At 37.7% G+C, this 17,232-nt stretch overlaps 1 protein-coding gene across 5 annotated transcripts in view; it reads right to left on the minus strand.

The window, feature by feature from the left end:
* The window catches only part of LOC150085373 (uncharacterized), a 444,699-nt gene that overhangs the window by 168,955 nt on the left and 258,512 nt on the right, over positions 1-17,232 (minus strand). For all 5 annotated transcript variants that reach the window (XM_090373179.1, XM_090373178.1, XM_090373180.1 and 2 more), the window contains one exon: positions 1,252-1,404. In XM_090373179.1, the coding sequence (XP_090229305.1) occupies positions 1,252-1,404 (153 nt within the window). The remainder of the gene's footprint in view (positions 1-1,251; positions 1,405-17,232) is intronic.

Here is a 17,232-nt window from a genome sequence, read left to right on the forward strand (position 1 = left end):
GCTATTTTTTCAAGGATCTTGCCAATATCTTGCCTGGAGAGAGAGAGAGAGAGAGATGCTAGTCTCTGATTATGGGGATTGGTGGGACCTTTCCCAGGCATCAGGAATGCTAAAACAGAATGATGCCACAAAGCAGGATAAATGTTTTCTAGAAATATCTGGTTTTAAAAGCTCAGGAGGTGGAGGTGTAAGGCTTTATCATCAAGGAGCTTGATATGTGGCTTTTAAAATGAAATCTGAAGTTAGGCTCTGTTAGAAGAATATGAATAAGAATAACAAATACAATCCATTAAGAATGATCAGTTTATAGCAAATAAAAGCTAACCCTTCATCACTAGCTTCCTTGTTGGCAACCACCTTAGTAACTGATGAAAGGTAGAATCATTAATAATATCTAAACATTACCAAGGATTGGATTAAATTGCTTTACAGGTTTATATGGCCTGCAAATCATCTTCTGATTTCAGTATTAAAGCATAGCTGCTATGCATATCATAAAAAAAAAAAAAAAAAAAAGAAAAAAAAAAAAGGGTAGCTCCTGAGAATACATAAATTAGTGATCATTGATTTAGAATATCAAAGATACATAGGATGGAAACTTTGGCTAAGAATGCAGGTACCCAAAAATAAAGCTAATAAGTATAAAAACGTGTTATTCCCAAAGTTATGGGCACTATTGGCATACAGCACTGCTTTAGAGTAATTATTTCTTCAGCAATACATTTTTCTCTTAAACCTTTACACATTAATGCAATATCTTTATTCACCACCAAATATGTTGTTTAGAACAAAGAAAGTAATACAAAATTACTTTAACATGTGAAAAGTTCATTTGTGTAATCAGTGCACCACTGAACCCAAAGAGAATAAATACTTATGATTTTTGTGTGCAACTAAAACTGATTAAAGGAAATTGAAGAGGTGAGTTAAAAAATTACACGAATAGTAGTTTGCTGAATAAGAAAGAAAAAAATAAATAAATAAAAAAAATAAAATGGGGAACCATGTTCACTGAAATTTCAGAACAGCTGATAACTACATCTATCACATAAGTTGGTGTTATTCCATTTTGGCCAACACACATATATTTTCATTTGTCTCTTCTAAAGATAACTAAAATTTAATAAGTGATAAAACCAGCTATAAAATTACTCAAAATTGTAATGCATCATATATATATATATATATATATATATATATATATATATAAAAAAATATGTATAAAGCTATATGTATAAAAAAATACTATACGCTGTTCCTGGAGACACTGGGGATAGCTGCTCATGTTGTTTCTGCTTATTTTTTGTGATGATGGGTGGCATAGAACCAGATCCAGGACTTCCTGGTGATATATCCTCTCCAGATAAACTAACTATGCTATCTTTTGAAACTTTCTGTTTGGGCCTGCACCATACGTAAAATATAAAGAATACTTGTAAATATTATAAAAAAAATATTTGCAATATAAAATTTTATAATTTATTTATTTTTTGAGTTCATTTTTTGTAATGACTACCTTTTGAAACTTACTGTTAAAAATAAACTTTTTTTTTTTCAGTGTTGGTATAAGGCCAACATAAAAATTACTGCACTAAACTGGGGGGGGGGGGTTAAATTAAGTGAGCCAGCATTAATTCCTGAAGACATCTTCATCATTTCTAAATGTTATGTGCATACATCACAGTTAATTTTGAACAATAAGTTCACAATAACAATTAAGTCCATTAGGTACATATTAATCAATAACTTACTAAATCAATTACTTACTAAAAGTCATGATACCTTTCTAATTGCGGCGCATTATAGCCATAGTTGCTGATGCGCCAATAAAACTCAACCAACAACAACAACAACAACCTTTCTAATTGCAGGAAAATGTAACAATGAAATATGCAAATATTTTGGCCCACAAAAAGGTGATCAAGCAGCTCAGATTTCATTTTGAATTTGTAAGCAGACAGCCAGGGCAGGCCCCAAAATTTGCAGAGGCACTGTTCAAGAATTACTTGCAGGCCCTGGGGTTCTGTGCAAAAATTACATTTTTAAATAACGTCCTATGCTTGTTATCAAACGAAACATTAGAGGGAATCGTTGTGTGAATTTTTTTTTTTTTTGGCTGATGCTGCATAAGCTCATTCACTTGTTTTCTTGCATTACATGCCACTACTACTACTACTACTACACATTGAGAATGAAGTATATGCTCTACTTCTAGCAATTTTCAAGTCGACTTGTGCAAGCACTCTTGGAGTGACAATAATGTGGGCAACTAGACATTAAGACAGCAGTTGGCTCATTGATAGAAATGTGGAAAAGAAGCAGATGATATTATTATTTAGACCAGGGGTTGGAAACTTTTTTTGGAAAGGCCAGATCGTAAAATTTTTAGGCTCGGCGGGCCAGGTAGCAAGCTCGAAGATATTAACATGGGTAATTCTACTCATAGAGCAACAAAAAAAACCAGGTTCAAAATCTTTTTATTAGGAAGTGATATTTTACATAATATTTATACACATGCTGCCACTTACATGAATAAAATATTTCCAATTATTAATAAACGTATTATAGAACTAGTTAAATTTTGTACTAATGCGATGAATGTAATTGTTTCTTCTGAGATAATATTTCATCATACTGGAGTTCGAAGTTAGTACTTCCTATCATTAAAGTTGTTTGCAAATGGTCATCCGTTAAGAATGATCTGTATTCTGATTTTACATATTTCATTTTCGAAAATGTCTTTTCACATTGGTAAGTACTCCCAAATACAGATATAAATCCCCGTGCATATGATTTAAATTGACCGTATTTATCTTTCAAAAGATATTTATAGAATTGGGTTAGATCCATTTTTTAAACCTAACCTTTAGCATATCATCATTTTGCAGATCAATCACTTCCAATTCAAGGTCTGATGGAAGCTCCTCAATTGTACAGCCAATTGGATTTTGAAATATGGAAATGTCTTTTGCACTTGCATTAAGATCCAAAAAATGATGTTGTAACTGTAGTTTAAGTTCAGAAAAAATATCTGCCGTGAATTTTTTTGGGAATGGGTATTTCGCTAATATTTGAAATTTTTTACAGCATGGAACATGGTCAAACTTGGTTAATGTGATTTGTGTTTCAAACAACGCAAATTTTTGACGATATAACTTTACGATAGAATACATTTCACATATGAGCACTGTTTTCTGCTGTAATTATAAGTTAAATTCGTTAAGATATCCCACAATGTCTGTAGCAAATGCTAATTTCCATAGCCATTCATTGTTAGATAATGAAAGTGGGCAGTTTTTCTCATTTAGAAAATTTTCTATTGCTTCTCTGAGTTCAAAAAATCTCAATAAAACATTTCCATTGCTGAGCCACCAAACTGCTGTATGGTAGGGCAAATCAGGATATTCGGCTTCAATCTCTAATAAAAAATTACGAAACTGACGATGGTTAGGTCCACGAGAGCGAATAAAGTTAACCACTGACACAACTGATTCAATAACACATGACAAATTGAGGTGTTTCCCACAAAGAGCCTGCTGGTGAATAATACAATGAATTACCAGAGGTTTTGAAGATTTAGCTTCTTCACAAGCCTTAAAAATTTGTCCAACTAATCCTTTCCCCATTCCACACATATTTTTACCACCATCAATTGTGACACATTTTAACTGATTCCATTGCAAATTGTACTGTGTTAGCGTTTTCTCGACTTCCTTGAAGGTAACTTGACCTGTAGTTGTTCCATGCAGACTATTCATAGAAGCTAATTCTTCAGTAACCTCAAACTCAGTATTGACTCCTCGAATAAACAGCAACAATTGGGCAGTATCAGTAATATCTGTAGACTAATCAAGAGCCAACGAAAACCGCTTGAAATTTTTTGCCTTGTCTTTCAATTGACTCTTGATGTGGCTCCCGATGTCCTCAACTCTTCTAACAGTTGTTCCCGCCGAAAGACTGACAGATCGAAACAAATCCATTTTCTCTGGCCACATTTCTTCGGTTGCCACAAACAAACATGATTTAATTAATTCACCATCGGTAAATGGTTTCCCTTTCTTGGCTAATAAATGAGCTATTTGTAAGTTTACTTTAGTTACTGCTTCATTATCATTTTTTATTTTAACGAATAAATTGAGTTGTGATGATGCATTACGTTTTAAACTTTCCAATTTTAGCTTCCATCGATTTTCTGTGAGTTTTGAATATTGTGCCGCGTGCTTACTTTGGTAATGACGACGTATATTGTACTCTTTTTGCACAGCTATTGTGTCATTACATAATAAACATGATACTTTGTCATTTATTTCTATGACAAAATAATTCACACTCCATTCAGCTTTAAAAGCACGATATTCGAAGTCCACTTTTCTCTTCATATTTGGTCTTGAGAGTGACACGGAAACGGTGGGTAACAAATAAAAGGAAAAAAAAGAAAAAGGTTGCAGAGCGCTGTGACAGATAATACCACGTGTTGTCTGGAGTTGCAAGCAACTACCAGTAAACCTGTATGCATTTCCATAACAAGATGTATCAGGCGGTGAGCTGTGAATATTTTAACAATGGGCTTCCAGTTTTTAGTCCATATTAGCATTTTAGCATTAGTAGAGGCATTTGATGCAAGAAAGCAAGCTTATGCAGCATCAGCCAAAAAAAAAAAAAAAACCACTTCCATTTCACCCCTCTGTTCGTTCAAAATACCTGTCCAGCTGAGCCTTAAACTTATTTAGGCTATCAACCTCCACCACAAGGGATGGCAGTCTGTTCCACCAACCAACCACCCGCTGGCTAAAGGCAAATTTCCGCACGTCTATCCTACATCTGTCTTTCCTCAATTTGAATTTATGCCCTCTCAGGTGATTTTTCTGAGCTAGAGGAAGAATCCCATCAGCATTGAGCATGCGTAAACCATTCAAGGCTTTATACACCTCTATCAGATCACCTCGCTGGTGCCTAGTCTCCAGACACTGTAATTTGCAAAACTTAAGCCTTTCTTCGTAAGAGCACCCCTTTGTTCCATTCACTAATCTTGTTGCCCTTCTCTGTACTCGTTCCAGCAGCTCTACATCCTTCTTGAAATGAGGCCTCCAGACCTGTATACAGTACTCTAGGTGTGGCCTGACCATTGCCTTATACAATGGAATAATCACCTCCTTATCCCTGCTGGAAAAATTCCTGTATATCATTGACAATACTCCATGAGCTACTCTTGCAGCCCGTCTGCACTGCTCAGAGAACTTCATATCTGCCTGCACAATCACCCCCAAGTCCCTTTCATTCTCTACCACTGTCAGTGTAGTACCACAGAGTTGATACGTTGCTCTGGGGTTGCTGTTTCCCATGTGTAGTACTTTACATTTGTCAATGTTAAACTTCATTTGCCACCTCTCAGCCCATCTGCTCAACCTTTCCAGATCCTGTTGCAGCAGCATAGTGTCAGTAGTGTCCTTGACAACCCTGCCAACCTTTGTATCATCTGCAAACTTGGACATTAAGCTTGATATACCATCATCAATATCACTTATAAATACAGAAAACAATAATGGACCCAACACTGAGCCCTGAGGGACTCCACTAATAACATTAGTCCACGATGAGCAGTGTCCATTGATTACCACTCTCTGTCTTCTCCCCCTCAACCACCCCTTTATCCATAGCAGCAATTTGCCTCCAATGTCACATTGCTCCAATTTGTGTAGCAGTCTTCCATGTGCAACAGTATCAAAAGCCTTTCTAAGATCCAAGTATATAATATCAAAGTTATTCCCTGCATCCAGTTCTTTTGTGACTGCATCATAGTATCCAATCAAGTTGGTCAGGCAAGACTTCCCCTTAACAAAACCATGCTGTGTCTGAGCTATAACTGAAGTCTTCTCTAAATGATCCTGCAGTGCTTCTTTAACCAGTGCCTCCATTAATTTTCCTGGAACAGAAGTTAAGCTCACAGGTCTATAATTACTTGTGTCAGCCTTTGATCCTCCTTTGTGATTTGGGGTCACATTTGCACATTTCCAGTCTATGGGTACCTCCCCTGAGTCCAAGGAAGCTCTCATAATTATGGCTAAGGGTTTGCTTACTTCCTTTGCTGCCTCCTTTAATATAACTGGATAGATCCCATCCACCCCGGGTGCCTTTCTTGTGTTTATCTTCAACAGTTTCTCCTCCACTTTACTCCCAGTTATTTCAAGATTCTGTAGCTTACTGCTAGAGTTGAATACTCCTCTGGCATTCCCCTTGCTGAATAACTCCTCATGTGTGAATGTCGATGCAAAATATTCATTTAGTTTGTTAGCTACCTGAGCAGGATCATCAACAGTTGACCCATCAATATCAAGTGGACCAATCTGATTCATCCCCTTCCTTCTAGAGTTTACATAAGTAAAGAACTCTTTGCTGTTTTTCTTTGCATCCCTTTCCAAGGATTTCTCGTAATCTGCCTTCGCCTGCCTAACCTCCTTTGTAACTTGGTTGCATATCAACTTGTATCTATCATAGGCTTCTGTGTCATGTGTTAATTTGTAAGTATCCCATGCATTTTTCTTCTCTGCCATATGCCTCATTAGTTCATCTGACATCCATTTTGGCCTAAACCTTGAACAATATTTCTTAGTTGGTATGTAAAGCCTAGTAGCTTCCAAGATAAGTTCTTTGAATGCTTCCCATTTTGAATTTGCTGTTGGTAACATCATCAGTTGGTCCCACTGTATAGAATTTAAATACTGTCTCAGTCCATCGTAGTCGCCTTTACGGAAGCAATAACCCTTCCCTTTACCCCTAATGGTAGTTACCTCTTTCAGTAAATCCCACTTCAGCACACTGTGATCACTGCCACCTAGTGGTTCATTTATCAGCAGATTCTTAATGCATGAAGAATCACTGCTGATAATCAAATCAAGAGTATTACTCCCTCTAGTTGCCTCCCGAACATGCTGATGTAGAAAACAATCATCCAATAAATCCACAAAAGCCCTGCTAGTGTGTGAGTAACCAGCCCCCAAATTCCAGTCAATATCTGGGAAATTAAAATCTCCCATTATAAGACTCTCTGATTTACTGGCCCACTCTATTTCCCTGTACAGTTCCTTATTATACTCATCAGAGTCATTAGGCCTATAGCACACTCCTACTCTCAATTTTGATCTCCCAATGCTTATGTCACACCAAACTGACTCAACACTGCACTGTCCAGCGATGTCGACTGGCTTCACTTCCTTGGTTTTTATGTGTTTCTTAACTAATAGCATAACCCCTCCCCCCTTCCTATCCTGTCTATCCTTTCTGTAGACGTTGTACTCCCCAAATTGCATTTCTGCATCCCTTATATCTGTGTGACACCACGTCTCTGATATCCCAACAATATCTGCCTTTGACGTTTTGAGCAATACCTCAAATTCATCAAATTTATTTACTAAAATCCTAGCATTGGTGTACACGCAAGTATACCTGCACCTGTTTCTATTCTTAGCTACCCTAACACAACCCATGTGTTTACTTGTACCGCAATGGCTCCCAGCAGTCTCTGAAATACCATGCATCTTGTTTTTCAGGCTTCTGCTCATTCTAATAGAAGCAGTGCAAAAATCTCTTTCACCTCTGCCAGTGGCTACTGTCAATCTATTGGTCTTTGTCTCCCCCCAAGCTAGTAGTTTTCCGACCCACCTAACACTGCCTCGATAGCATCAGCAAATATTCTTGCACCCTTTCTATTTAAGTGTATCCCATCCCTGTAGAAGCAATCTCTCCTGTTAACAAGTACAGTCCAGGCTGAAAAAAATTCTACCCCTTGAGCCTTGCACAATCTTTCCAGGGCCGAATTGATCGACAAGGCTCTCATCATATACTCCCTCCTATCGTGTCTGGGCAGAATTGCAGACACTTTCAAATTCAACCCTAATTCTCGGCTTTTGTTCAACAGTGACCTGTACTTGTTAAGTAATTCTGCCGGTCTCCTACTCTTAATATCGTTAGTGCCAACGTGTACAACTATATCACCTTTTGTGCCCTTAAAAGATGATATTCGCTCTACAACGTCATCAACCTTTGCCCCTGGCAGACATACCCTGGTCCTGTTCCACCTATCTTTTTTACAAAGCATGTTCCCCGTTTCCCTGACAATAGAGTCACCGACACTATTGTCAGTTTTTCGACTTTTTGATGGGAAACATCCTTGGGGGTATCTACCAAGTGAATCTGATCGGCTATGGAAGTGACGTCATCTGCGGCGTCTGCCAGAGGCACTTCCCACGATCACACCACTAGTCTGTGCCAAGCACTCACTAGTAGTGTGATTAAAGCGTGTGAAGCATTTTTCGTGACTGGTATGATATCCCTTGAGTTCTAACCTTTTAGAATTTTTGAATAGTATGACGTCCCAATCATACTTCTTGCAGTTGCTACTGCAGTAACTATGACTGCAACAATACAAATATTTGTCAACAATTTCTTTTTCGTCTTGCATTTTTGTTACATTCCATTGTTCGGCGTCCCCAACAGCTGCATATGTTGTTTCAACTACAAGATCAGGTACCTCAATCAACATAAATTTAGATACATTGATTATTTTAGTTATCATAAATCCATTGTATCTTGTCTTCCAGAAATTATGGAAATTTGTGAATGATTGATAAAATATTTACAATAAAAAAGCTCTTTTATTTCATAATTTTTTATTAATATCTTAGTTGCCCTAATTCCCCCCCCCCTCCAAACACACACTTCGACGTCGCTATACTGTCACTAGTTCTTTGAATACTGTCTAAACTGTTGGAATCACTCAGATATTCAGCTACTGTGACCACGTAAACATAGACAGGCGAAATTTTCGGAAAGGAGTGGATCACTCACTTCTCTGAAAAACAAATGCCTGCTTTCTAGAGTAAACAGAAACTACAACACAGGATGACCAGAGGATATTATCTGTGTTGGGAATACAATTTAATCTTTTGACTAGCTATGGAAAACATATTGACTAGCATGACTTCTCGGTAGGTGGCTGCATAGGTTTTACGGGCACCACTAACATTACAGAATGGTAATCCCTTTAACCTTTAATTCACACTTTCTAACTGCCTAAATTGCCTAAAGGCCAGAGGTGGGAACAATGTGTACAAAGTCAAGTCTCTCATAATCTGTTTGCTACAGGGAAATTTTCTTAATTCTGCAAAAACTATTTTAAATGTAATTATCAAGAGGAATTAAAAAAAATTCACTAAAAAGAAGTTTATTAAACAGAGGTCCCACTAATTAAATGGAGCAATTTTAAAACACATAACTGGTCAATTGCGGCATTAAAGTGCTGGGGATGGGGCCCCTGCATAGTTTGGGCTCTGGATACTCAATAAATGAATTCAGGATTTCATTTGTAAAATAAATAATCGTTTCAACATGGGCTTGCAAATTTTCAAAAAAAATATCAATGGGCTCTCGGGAGCCCACTATAGCTCACCACTGGTTGTATGCCATAAATCTTCAAGGAAGAGTTGCAGTCTAAAAGCCTTTGAGGGTAAAACAAATACACATCAATTCACAAGGCACATCAAACCTGGAATGTGAATCAAATGGAAATGGATTCTGTTGAGTGACAAGTTGTTATACGTTCTTCCAGTCTGATGAATGTGTTTGAGTATTTTTTTTATGAAAACCCCAAACACGAGGTATTAGAATCTATAGTACTTAGTACTGTGCTTGGAGGTTGAGAAGATGAAAGAAGATATTTGTTGACATTAGACTTGAACTTCTGTAGACTGTAATTTTCAAGAAATATGTAAGAAGGAAGGTTGTTCCAGAAAATGGCAGTTGAATGAATAAACAAGGAAGATGAAAAGTTGGTTCTGTGAGTTTGAAGTTGGACAGTAAATGGATATTGGCTGGTGGCGGCACGTGTTCGGACTGTTTTGAAAGAGAGAGCAGGAATTATAGAAGCCAATTCAGAAGAACAGTGCCCACGGAAGTATCTGTAGAAAAGGCATGCAGCAGAAACAGTACGTCTATGGGACAGCGAGTGGAGAGACTCGTGTAACGAATGGGCCTGGTGTACCGGGGGTCCATGGTTAAGAAAATATATACATACAATGATAACCCAGTTTAATATAATATAATAAAATATATAATAATAAGTAGCAGTAGCTTTCAAGACTAACGAGTCTCTTTTTCAACTGATTTAAATACAACGGAAAAGTGCAATGAGCTGAGAGTGAGGCACGTTATTCATTTTCTATTGTCGTTGCATGGATGTCTGCTGTTTTACTCCAGTGTTTATCCAGCATTAAAATGGTTGTCTCTAGAACGGGGTGTAGACGTATGCCTTTGTGGCGGTTTATCGCCTTTGGATTGTTTAATATGTTAAGTGACTCTAGCCATAGGTGGATCAAGATCAAGATTGGGCTCAAGATCGTGGTTGGTGTCCCAAAAATGTTCTGCGACTGCATTCCGCAGTCGCAGAACATTTTTGGGCCACCAACCACGATCTTGAGCTCAAACATGACTTTGAAATAGTAGACCACTCACTATGTATGGCTAGAGTCACTTAACATATTAAACAATCCAAAGGCGATAAACCGCCACAAAGGCATACATCTACACCCTATCCTAGAGACAATCATTTTAATGCTGGATAAACACTAGAGTAAAACAGCGGACATCTGTGCAACAACAATAGAAAATGAATAACGTGCCTCACTCTCAGCTCATTGCACTTATCCGTTGTATTTAAATCAGTTGAAAAAGAGACTCGTTAGTCTTGAAAGCTACTGCTACTTATTATTATATATTTTATTATATTATATTAAACTGGGTTATCATTGTATGTATATATTTTCTGGAGAGACTCTGTTAGAGAGGAATCATTAATTAACCTAACTGCTCTCTTCTGAATGGAATCTAGAAGCCTGAGAGAGGTTTTGGGAGCACCACCCGAGGTGTGGGAACAATATTCCATGGTAGGGCTGATTTCCGATTTGTATAGAGTGAACAGCTGTTTGGAAGAAAAGTAATGCCGAGAACAAAAGAGAAAACCAAGTTTTTTAGATGCAGAGGAAGCAATATTTGTAAAGTGCTTGTGCCAAGAGAGATTAGAAGTCAGGGTAATTCCCAAAAGAGATATATCATTTTGCCTAGAAATCGGAGTGTCACCAAAGATAAGCATAGGTGCAGAAGAATCCTTTTTGCGAGATATAAGACAAGACTGAGTTTAGAAGGATTGAAATCAACTAAGCTCTCTTTGCCCCACTGAAGAATTACCAGGAGATCAGCATTTAAGGAATTGGTAGCAGATTTTTGAGAAGTTGAAGCTGATTGAACAGGACAAGGTTTCTCAAAATGGATAGTGGAATGCAATGTGCTATCATCGGCAAAACTATGTATGGGATTTCCAGTCAATGAAAGAAGGTCATTAATATATAAGAGGAAAAGAGTGGGATAAAGAACTGAACCTTGGGGGACACCGGCATTAGTGGAGAAGTTAAAAGACAGAGAGCCAGCTACCATCACCCTCAGTGAGCGATCAGAGAGAAAACTGGATAACCAATTACAAAAAACAGTTGGCAAACCATAAGATGAAAGCTTGTTTAGAAGACCTTTATGCCAAACACGATCGAAAGCCTTTGAGATGTCAAGAGCAACTGCTTGTGTTTCACCAAACTTTTCCATTGAATTTGTCCATAAATGAGTAACATAAGCCAGAATATCACCAGTGGATCGACACTGATGGAATCCACAATGGCGATCGTTGATAAGATGGAAAGTTTGTAGGTAAGTTTAAGAGTTGGCAGTTAATTGATTTAAGAAAGTGAAAAAAGGCGGCAAAGAACAGGGGTAAGTTCAGGAGCACAGGTTTTGAGCACAGTAGTCCGACCAAGGAAAAGAAGAAAAGAAATCTCGCAGGTCATCTCATTTTGCATTCTTATAATGCTAAACAATACGAGGTTGGGAATAGCCATGAGATAACGGCTCCATTGGAGAAGAGACAATCACCAAGTTTGATCTGAAGTACCCAAAGCACCACTCACTTTGACCGCGTACTTAGAAGGGTTGTTTGTGAGAGCTTACTCTATTAGTTTGACAATTCATGGTGTATTCAATAGTGAGAAAAAGTGGGGTGGGCATGCTGTATGAAGTAATGAAATTTTTGGATATGGCGTACACATGGTAAGAATATACCCAGATCCTTGACATAACGTGGCCTCGACAATGCCCCCTGCATACACACTACTCGGACGCCCTCCAGTCACTATCTGGCAGAGTAGAGGTAGCAAGATTATACACTAGCTGATCTGGAAGCCTCCTAAAGAGTTACCAATAGGTTCGTTTGGTGTACTAACTAGCGGCCGGCCTGCGAACACCGTTTTAGAACTGTACCCTCGAAATGTAAGGAAGATTGGACCTTGCCATGATGTTCATCATAACTTCAAAACTCACCAGTCATACTGCATGATGGAAGGGGTGGGGAAGGGTTGACCAGAACTTAACTCTGGAGACTAAATATGGGTTCCACCACTTAAGCCTCCAATAAGCAAAGTGATGGTATTGCACCGGTTGATGAGAGTCATCTACCACCTAGTATTGCTTGGTAACACAGAGGGACAGCATTCCTCCATGTGGTATGAGTGCCACACCTCGACCCCTGTTTACGTTGGTTCACACTTGGGTGGTCACCCACCGTGTGCTTGTGCATGGAGGTTACACCCAGGATTGCTAACAGTCCCACCATTGTGAAGGTGCAAGTAGAGGATTTGGCTGTCACAGACCGTCCGAGCTTCACTGAAATTGGGTCCACTTGACTTGAATATCACCTGAAATCAGTTCCAGGCAACTCCAGACGATGATAGAACGATAATACTAAGAAATAAAATAAAATATAAATGGTTGGATTAAAATCGTTTAATGACTAATTAGAATAAAAAGATACATGCAAGAGAAATTCCCAAGACAATACAGAGAAGATTAAGGCAGGCATTTTCACTGGTCCACAAATAAGGTAACTTTTCAAAGATGAACAGATCGAATGTTTCCTTAGTGATAGCAAAAAATCAGTGGAAAGCCTCTCAGAATGTTTCAACTGGTTTTCTAGGAAATGTTAAAGCTTTTTTTGTAAATGATTTTAAGAATGCTTAATTTGCCATATTTTAACTGCCTTTACATGAAATATATATATATATTTTTTTTTTTGAATTATACACGTGATTACCAAACAATAATATTTAAGGGGCAGAACTGCACAGGTATACATTCTAACCTAACTCATAACAGTTTTTTCAGCATCATCTCTGTCGCCCTTCATTCAGTTCACCATTAAATTGGATTTGAGAAATGCCTCTCCTTTCTTAGACACCCTTGTCCAATGTGAGGGTTCGTGTTTAAAGACATCAGTCTTTCGCAAGGCGATGTGCTGGCCAGTTTGCCAACTACTGGTCAGCACATGAGTTCAACCATCTTCTCGGCACGGTGTGGGTCCTACTAACCCATGCCCGGACACACTCCAGTTCTGAGGTTACTAGGGTTAAGGCAGATCTGGCAAAGTGCAGATATCCTATCAGTGCACTGGATAGGTGTGACCTGCAGGCCCGTGACCGTGTTGCCAACCACAAGGCCCCATGCAGTGATGACCCCACCAAGACCACATTTATCCCATACTACCCGACCCTGTTGCAACAAATTGCTAGTGTCCTACAGGTTCATGGGATAAAGTGTTTACAACTTCCAGGGAGAAAGTTGCGATCCCTCGTCTTGAGGATTAAAACACCAGTTCACTCCCCCCTCCCAACCACAGAGTGGATTGGTGTACCAGATTTCCTGCAGTGATTGCACTGGCTGCTATATTGGGGAAACCGGCAGAAGACCCAGTAATCGAGACTTCTGCCGGCAGAAGACTCAGTAATTGAGTCTCTGAGCACGAGAAAGCCATCTGTTCAGCAGACGTGGATCAACCCAGCACAACACTGATCACACCGCAATGTTGAGTTCATTGACCAATCCTGTAACTACCATCGCCATGTCTTATTGGAATCGCTCCACATCTCGTGGTGTAGCGGTTCCTTCAACAAGAACAGAGGTTGTCACATCAATCCCATAACTGAGGCAACCATCCTCTTAGCTGACAAATGTTGGTGCTCAGAGCATTCCCGAGTACTACAACTACAACCACAAGCCTCTACTTCAACCAGCTAATTGTTGCAAGCACCTGTAGCACGTGATTCTCACCATGCATGACCACCATGGCATGCACACGATGTTCTGTATTTCATAATAATGGCTAACTATCACAACTGAAGGACGACATCAGTCTGAAAGCTTTTGTGTGTATATATATTTTTTTATTTTTGTTCTAATTAGTCATTAAACGATTTTAACCCAACCATTTATATTTTATTTTATTTCCTGGTTTTCCAGTGATGCAGTATTATTGTTCTAGCATGAATCCTGAGTATGTAGGCCTTTTTTCAGATGATGATTATGATGATGCCAATTTATATATGTACAGTAGACTCTCAATTTTCTGGTTAATCCAAAAATACAGTAAGTCGAAGACTTACTGTATTTTATTGTACTAATAAAATATTTCTACTATATCCCTGATATGCCAAAATTACAAAAACCACATAATATCCTCAGAAGAATGAAGAAAAATAGTTATATATTTTTAATTAGTTCAATTAAAAATTTATCTTGAGACAGCAGTGAAGTGCCAGAGTGGCACATAAGAAAAGAAAACATAAAAGGAAGGAAAAACGCATGTTATTGTACTGTAAAAACTGATACGTTCGTAGCCTTGGTTATTATAACTGACTTCATTAATGCCAATCCCTTCACTGCTTGTATTCTGTCTTTGTCCTTTATTATTGTGTTCACTCTTGACACTGACAAATCTAAATTTTGCACGGTACTTGTTAATGTTTGACTATTTTCATACATCCTTATTATTTTAATTTTCTGATCCAAATCGATCACTTTACTTTTCTTGGTAGATTTACTAGTTTTTTTTTTTTTTTTTGATTTGGTAGTTGTTGGCGCATCGGCTTCTGTGGCCATATTGCACCTCCCAAGGTTTTTGCAGTACTTTGATCCAAGCCCGAGGCGGGAATCGAACCCGCGACCTTTGGGTTGCCGGGCAGGTACTTTACCCACTCGGCTAGCCCAGTCGGCAGATTTACTAGTACAGCTGTCACTTATTCTCTTAGTTAGCACCATGATAACAGTCAAAAAATTTTTTTTTGAAAAGAACTTTACAGGGTTAAGGTGAAAACTCACAATTACCACCCCACGCAAGCTAACATTTTACTAAAGCACATTTCTGGAGGACACTACCATAAAACAATAAAAACAATTTGCACTTTCCAGGTTATTGGGCTTTTCTGTTATCACAATCTATTATAAACAGGTAGTAAACTCGATCTTATTGCATTTGCGATAATACCGATAGCTGGGATTCTGTGGGTTTTTCTGTGGGACACACATTTCGGTGAAGGGGAAATGTGTGCCCCTTCACTGAAATCTTCAGTCATATAAAAAAAAAATACAAATAATTTAAATAAGTTCGAAGCTACGTAAGTTGGGGAATTACTGTAATCGAAAAATGTTCAACAACCTACATAAAAAGTATGGCGATAGATAAAAAACTTACAATGCACTACTCGCATGTCCAATACAATACTTCCCTTTATTTTTTAAAATGTTGATTTTAAATCTAATAGCTTCCCTTTATTTTTTACAATGTCGAATATGGTTTGATCACCAACATTATAACGGTTCATTAGAGATTTAATGGATGCACTGTTTTCAAACTTTTGAATAATTTCAAGTTTTTGTTTAATCAAAAGCACAACTCTTGCATTTGCTCATCATTTTTGCAATTTCTAAAAAAAAAAAAAAAAAAGCTATGATAAAAAAAAATTCAGACATCCCTGACATAAATAATGAAACAAAATTTGTCCTTTTGTGATGTGACGGAACACAACAATTGACACAATGCACTAAAACAAACTAAAAATTTGGTCTCTCTCTCTTTTTTGTGTGCAGGTGTGCAGACAGCGGGGATTGCAAGATAATAGGCATACTAATCTCCTAATGACGATTTATAATGCCGCTTCTTGTCGCTTAATTATGACTTGCAAACACCTGAATGTATTCTAAATTTTAATGACAATTACAGATACACATTTCCTATAAAAAGTCAATATATATATATATAAAAATTTTATGATTTCTGGTTGATTTATTTATTTATTTTTTTAAATTTGCAGTCTTGAAGTGTCCCAGTTAATCCGATCCTGATAAATCGAGAGTCTGCTGTATTCCTGAGCAGATTAATAAATATGCCCTAATGAATTTTCAAGCAAGCAATTAAAACATGAACTTTCAGTTTCTTGTTTACAAATTAATCACATCACATGATGAGGCACCTCCGTAGCCAGGTGGGGAGGAGGAGCAGTGCATAGCACACGATTGATTAGACCGAGGTTCGAGCCAGTGACCACCAAATACGGAGGATGCGGAAAGGTCAGGGAATGACCACCGCATATCCCCGGAGCAATATGGCCTTAGTTGCTAATGCTCCTAAAAACCAAATAACAAACAAACAAAAACATCACATGAAAATAAATAAAAGTTCATTACCAAAGCAATGAACAAAATAAATAGCAGCAGTTCTTCACACACCTTTTTTGCCTTATTACAATCTCCTTTAAATTACTCACTGTTCTAGCACAGACAGCAAAACACAAAAATGCAAATTGTCTGAATGCGTTCTAAATTTTAATGACAATTACAGATACACATTTCCTATAAAAAGTCAATATATATATATAAAAAAGTGTTCATCACTTAACAGATACCATGATTGCTTTTTTTGCAATAATCGTCAAAATTTTTTTAAAAATTATTATTATTAGCCATATGGTGAAAGGAAGCCTGAGGCTTATGCTGCACCAGTCAAAAAAAAAAAAAAAAAAAAATTCCCGAGTTAACCTGAGAGAGAAGTAGAAAGGAATAACCAAGAAAGAAGAGGAATGATGATAATCAGCTCAGGCCCTTGGGTTTGCCAAGCCCATACTCACCGGATGTGAGCCCCTGGGGTTATACACGTCATTAAATATAAAAAATGTAATAATATAAAAATGTCATTAAATATAAAAAATATAATAATATTCAAGGGGCAGAACTGCAGAGGCATACATTCTAAACTCATAGCAGTTTTTTCGGCGTGATTCTATACTGATCCAACTAATCATCAGTTCATGT

The sequence above is a fragment of the Mastigoproctus giganteus genome, chromosome 5 (genome assembly GCF_048544385.1).
Source record: "Mastigoproctus giganteus isolate SK-2022 chromosome 5, ASM4854438v1, whole genome shotgun sequence".
NCBI lineage: Eukaryota > Metazoa > Arthropoda > Arachnida > Uropygi > Thelyphonidae > Mastigoproctus > Mastigoproctus giganteus.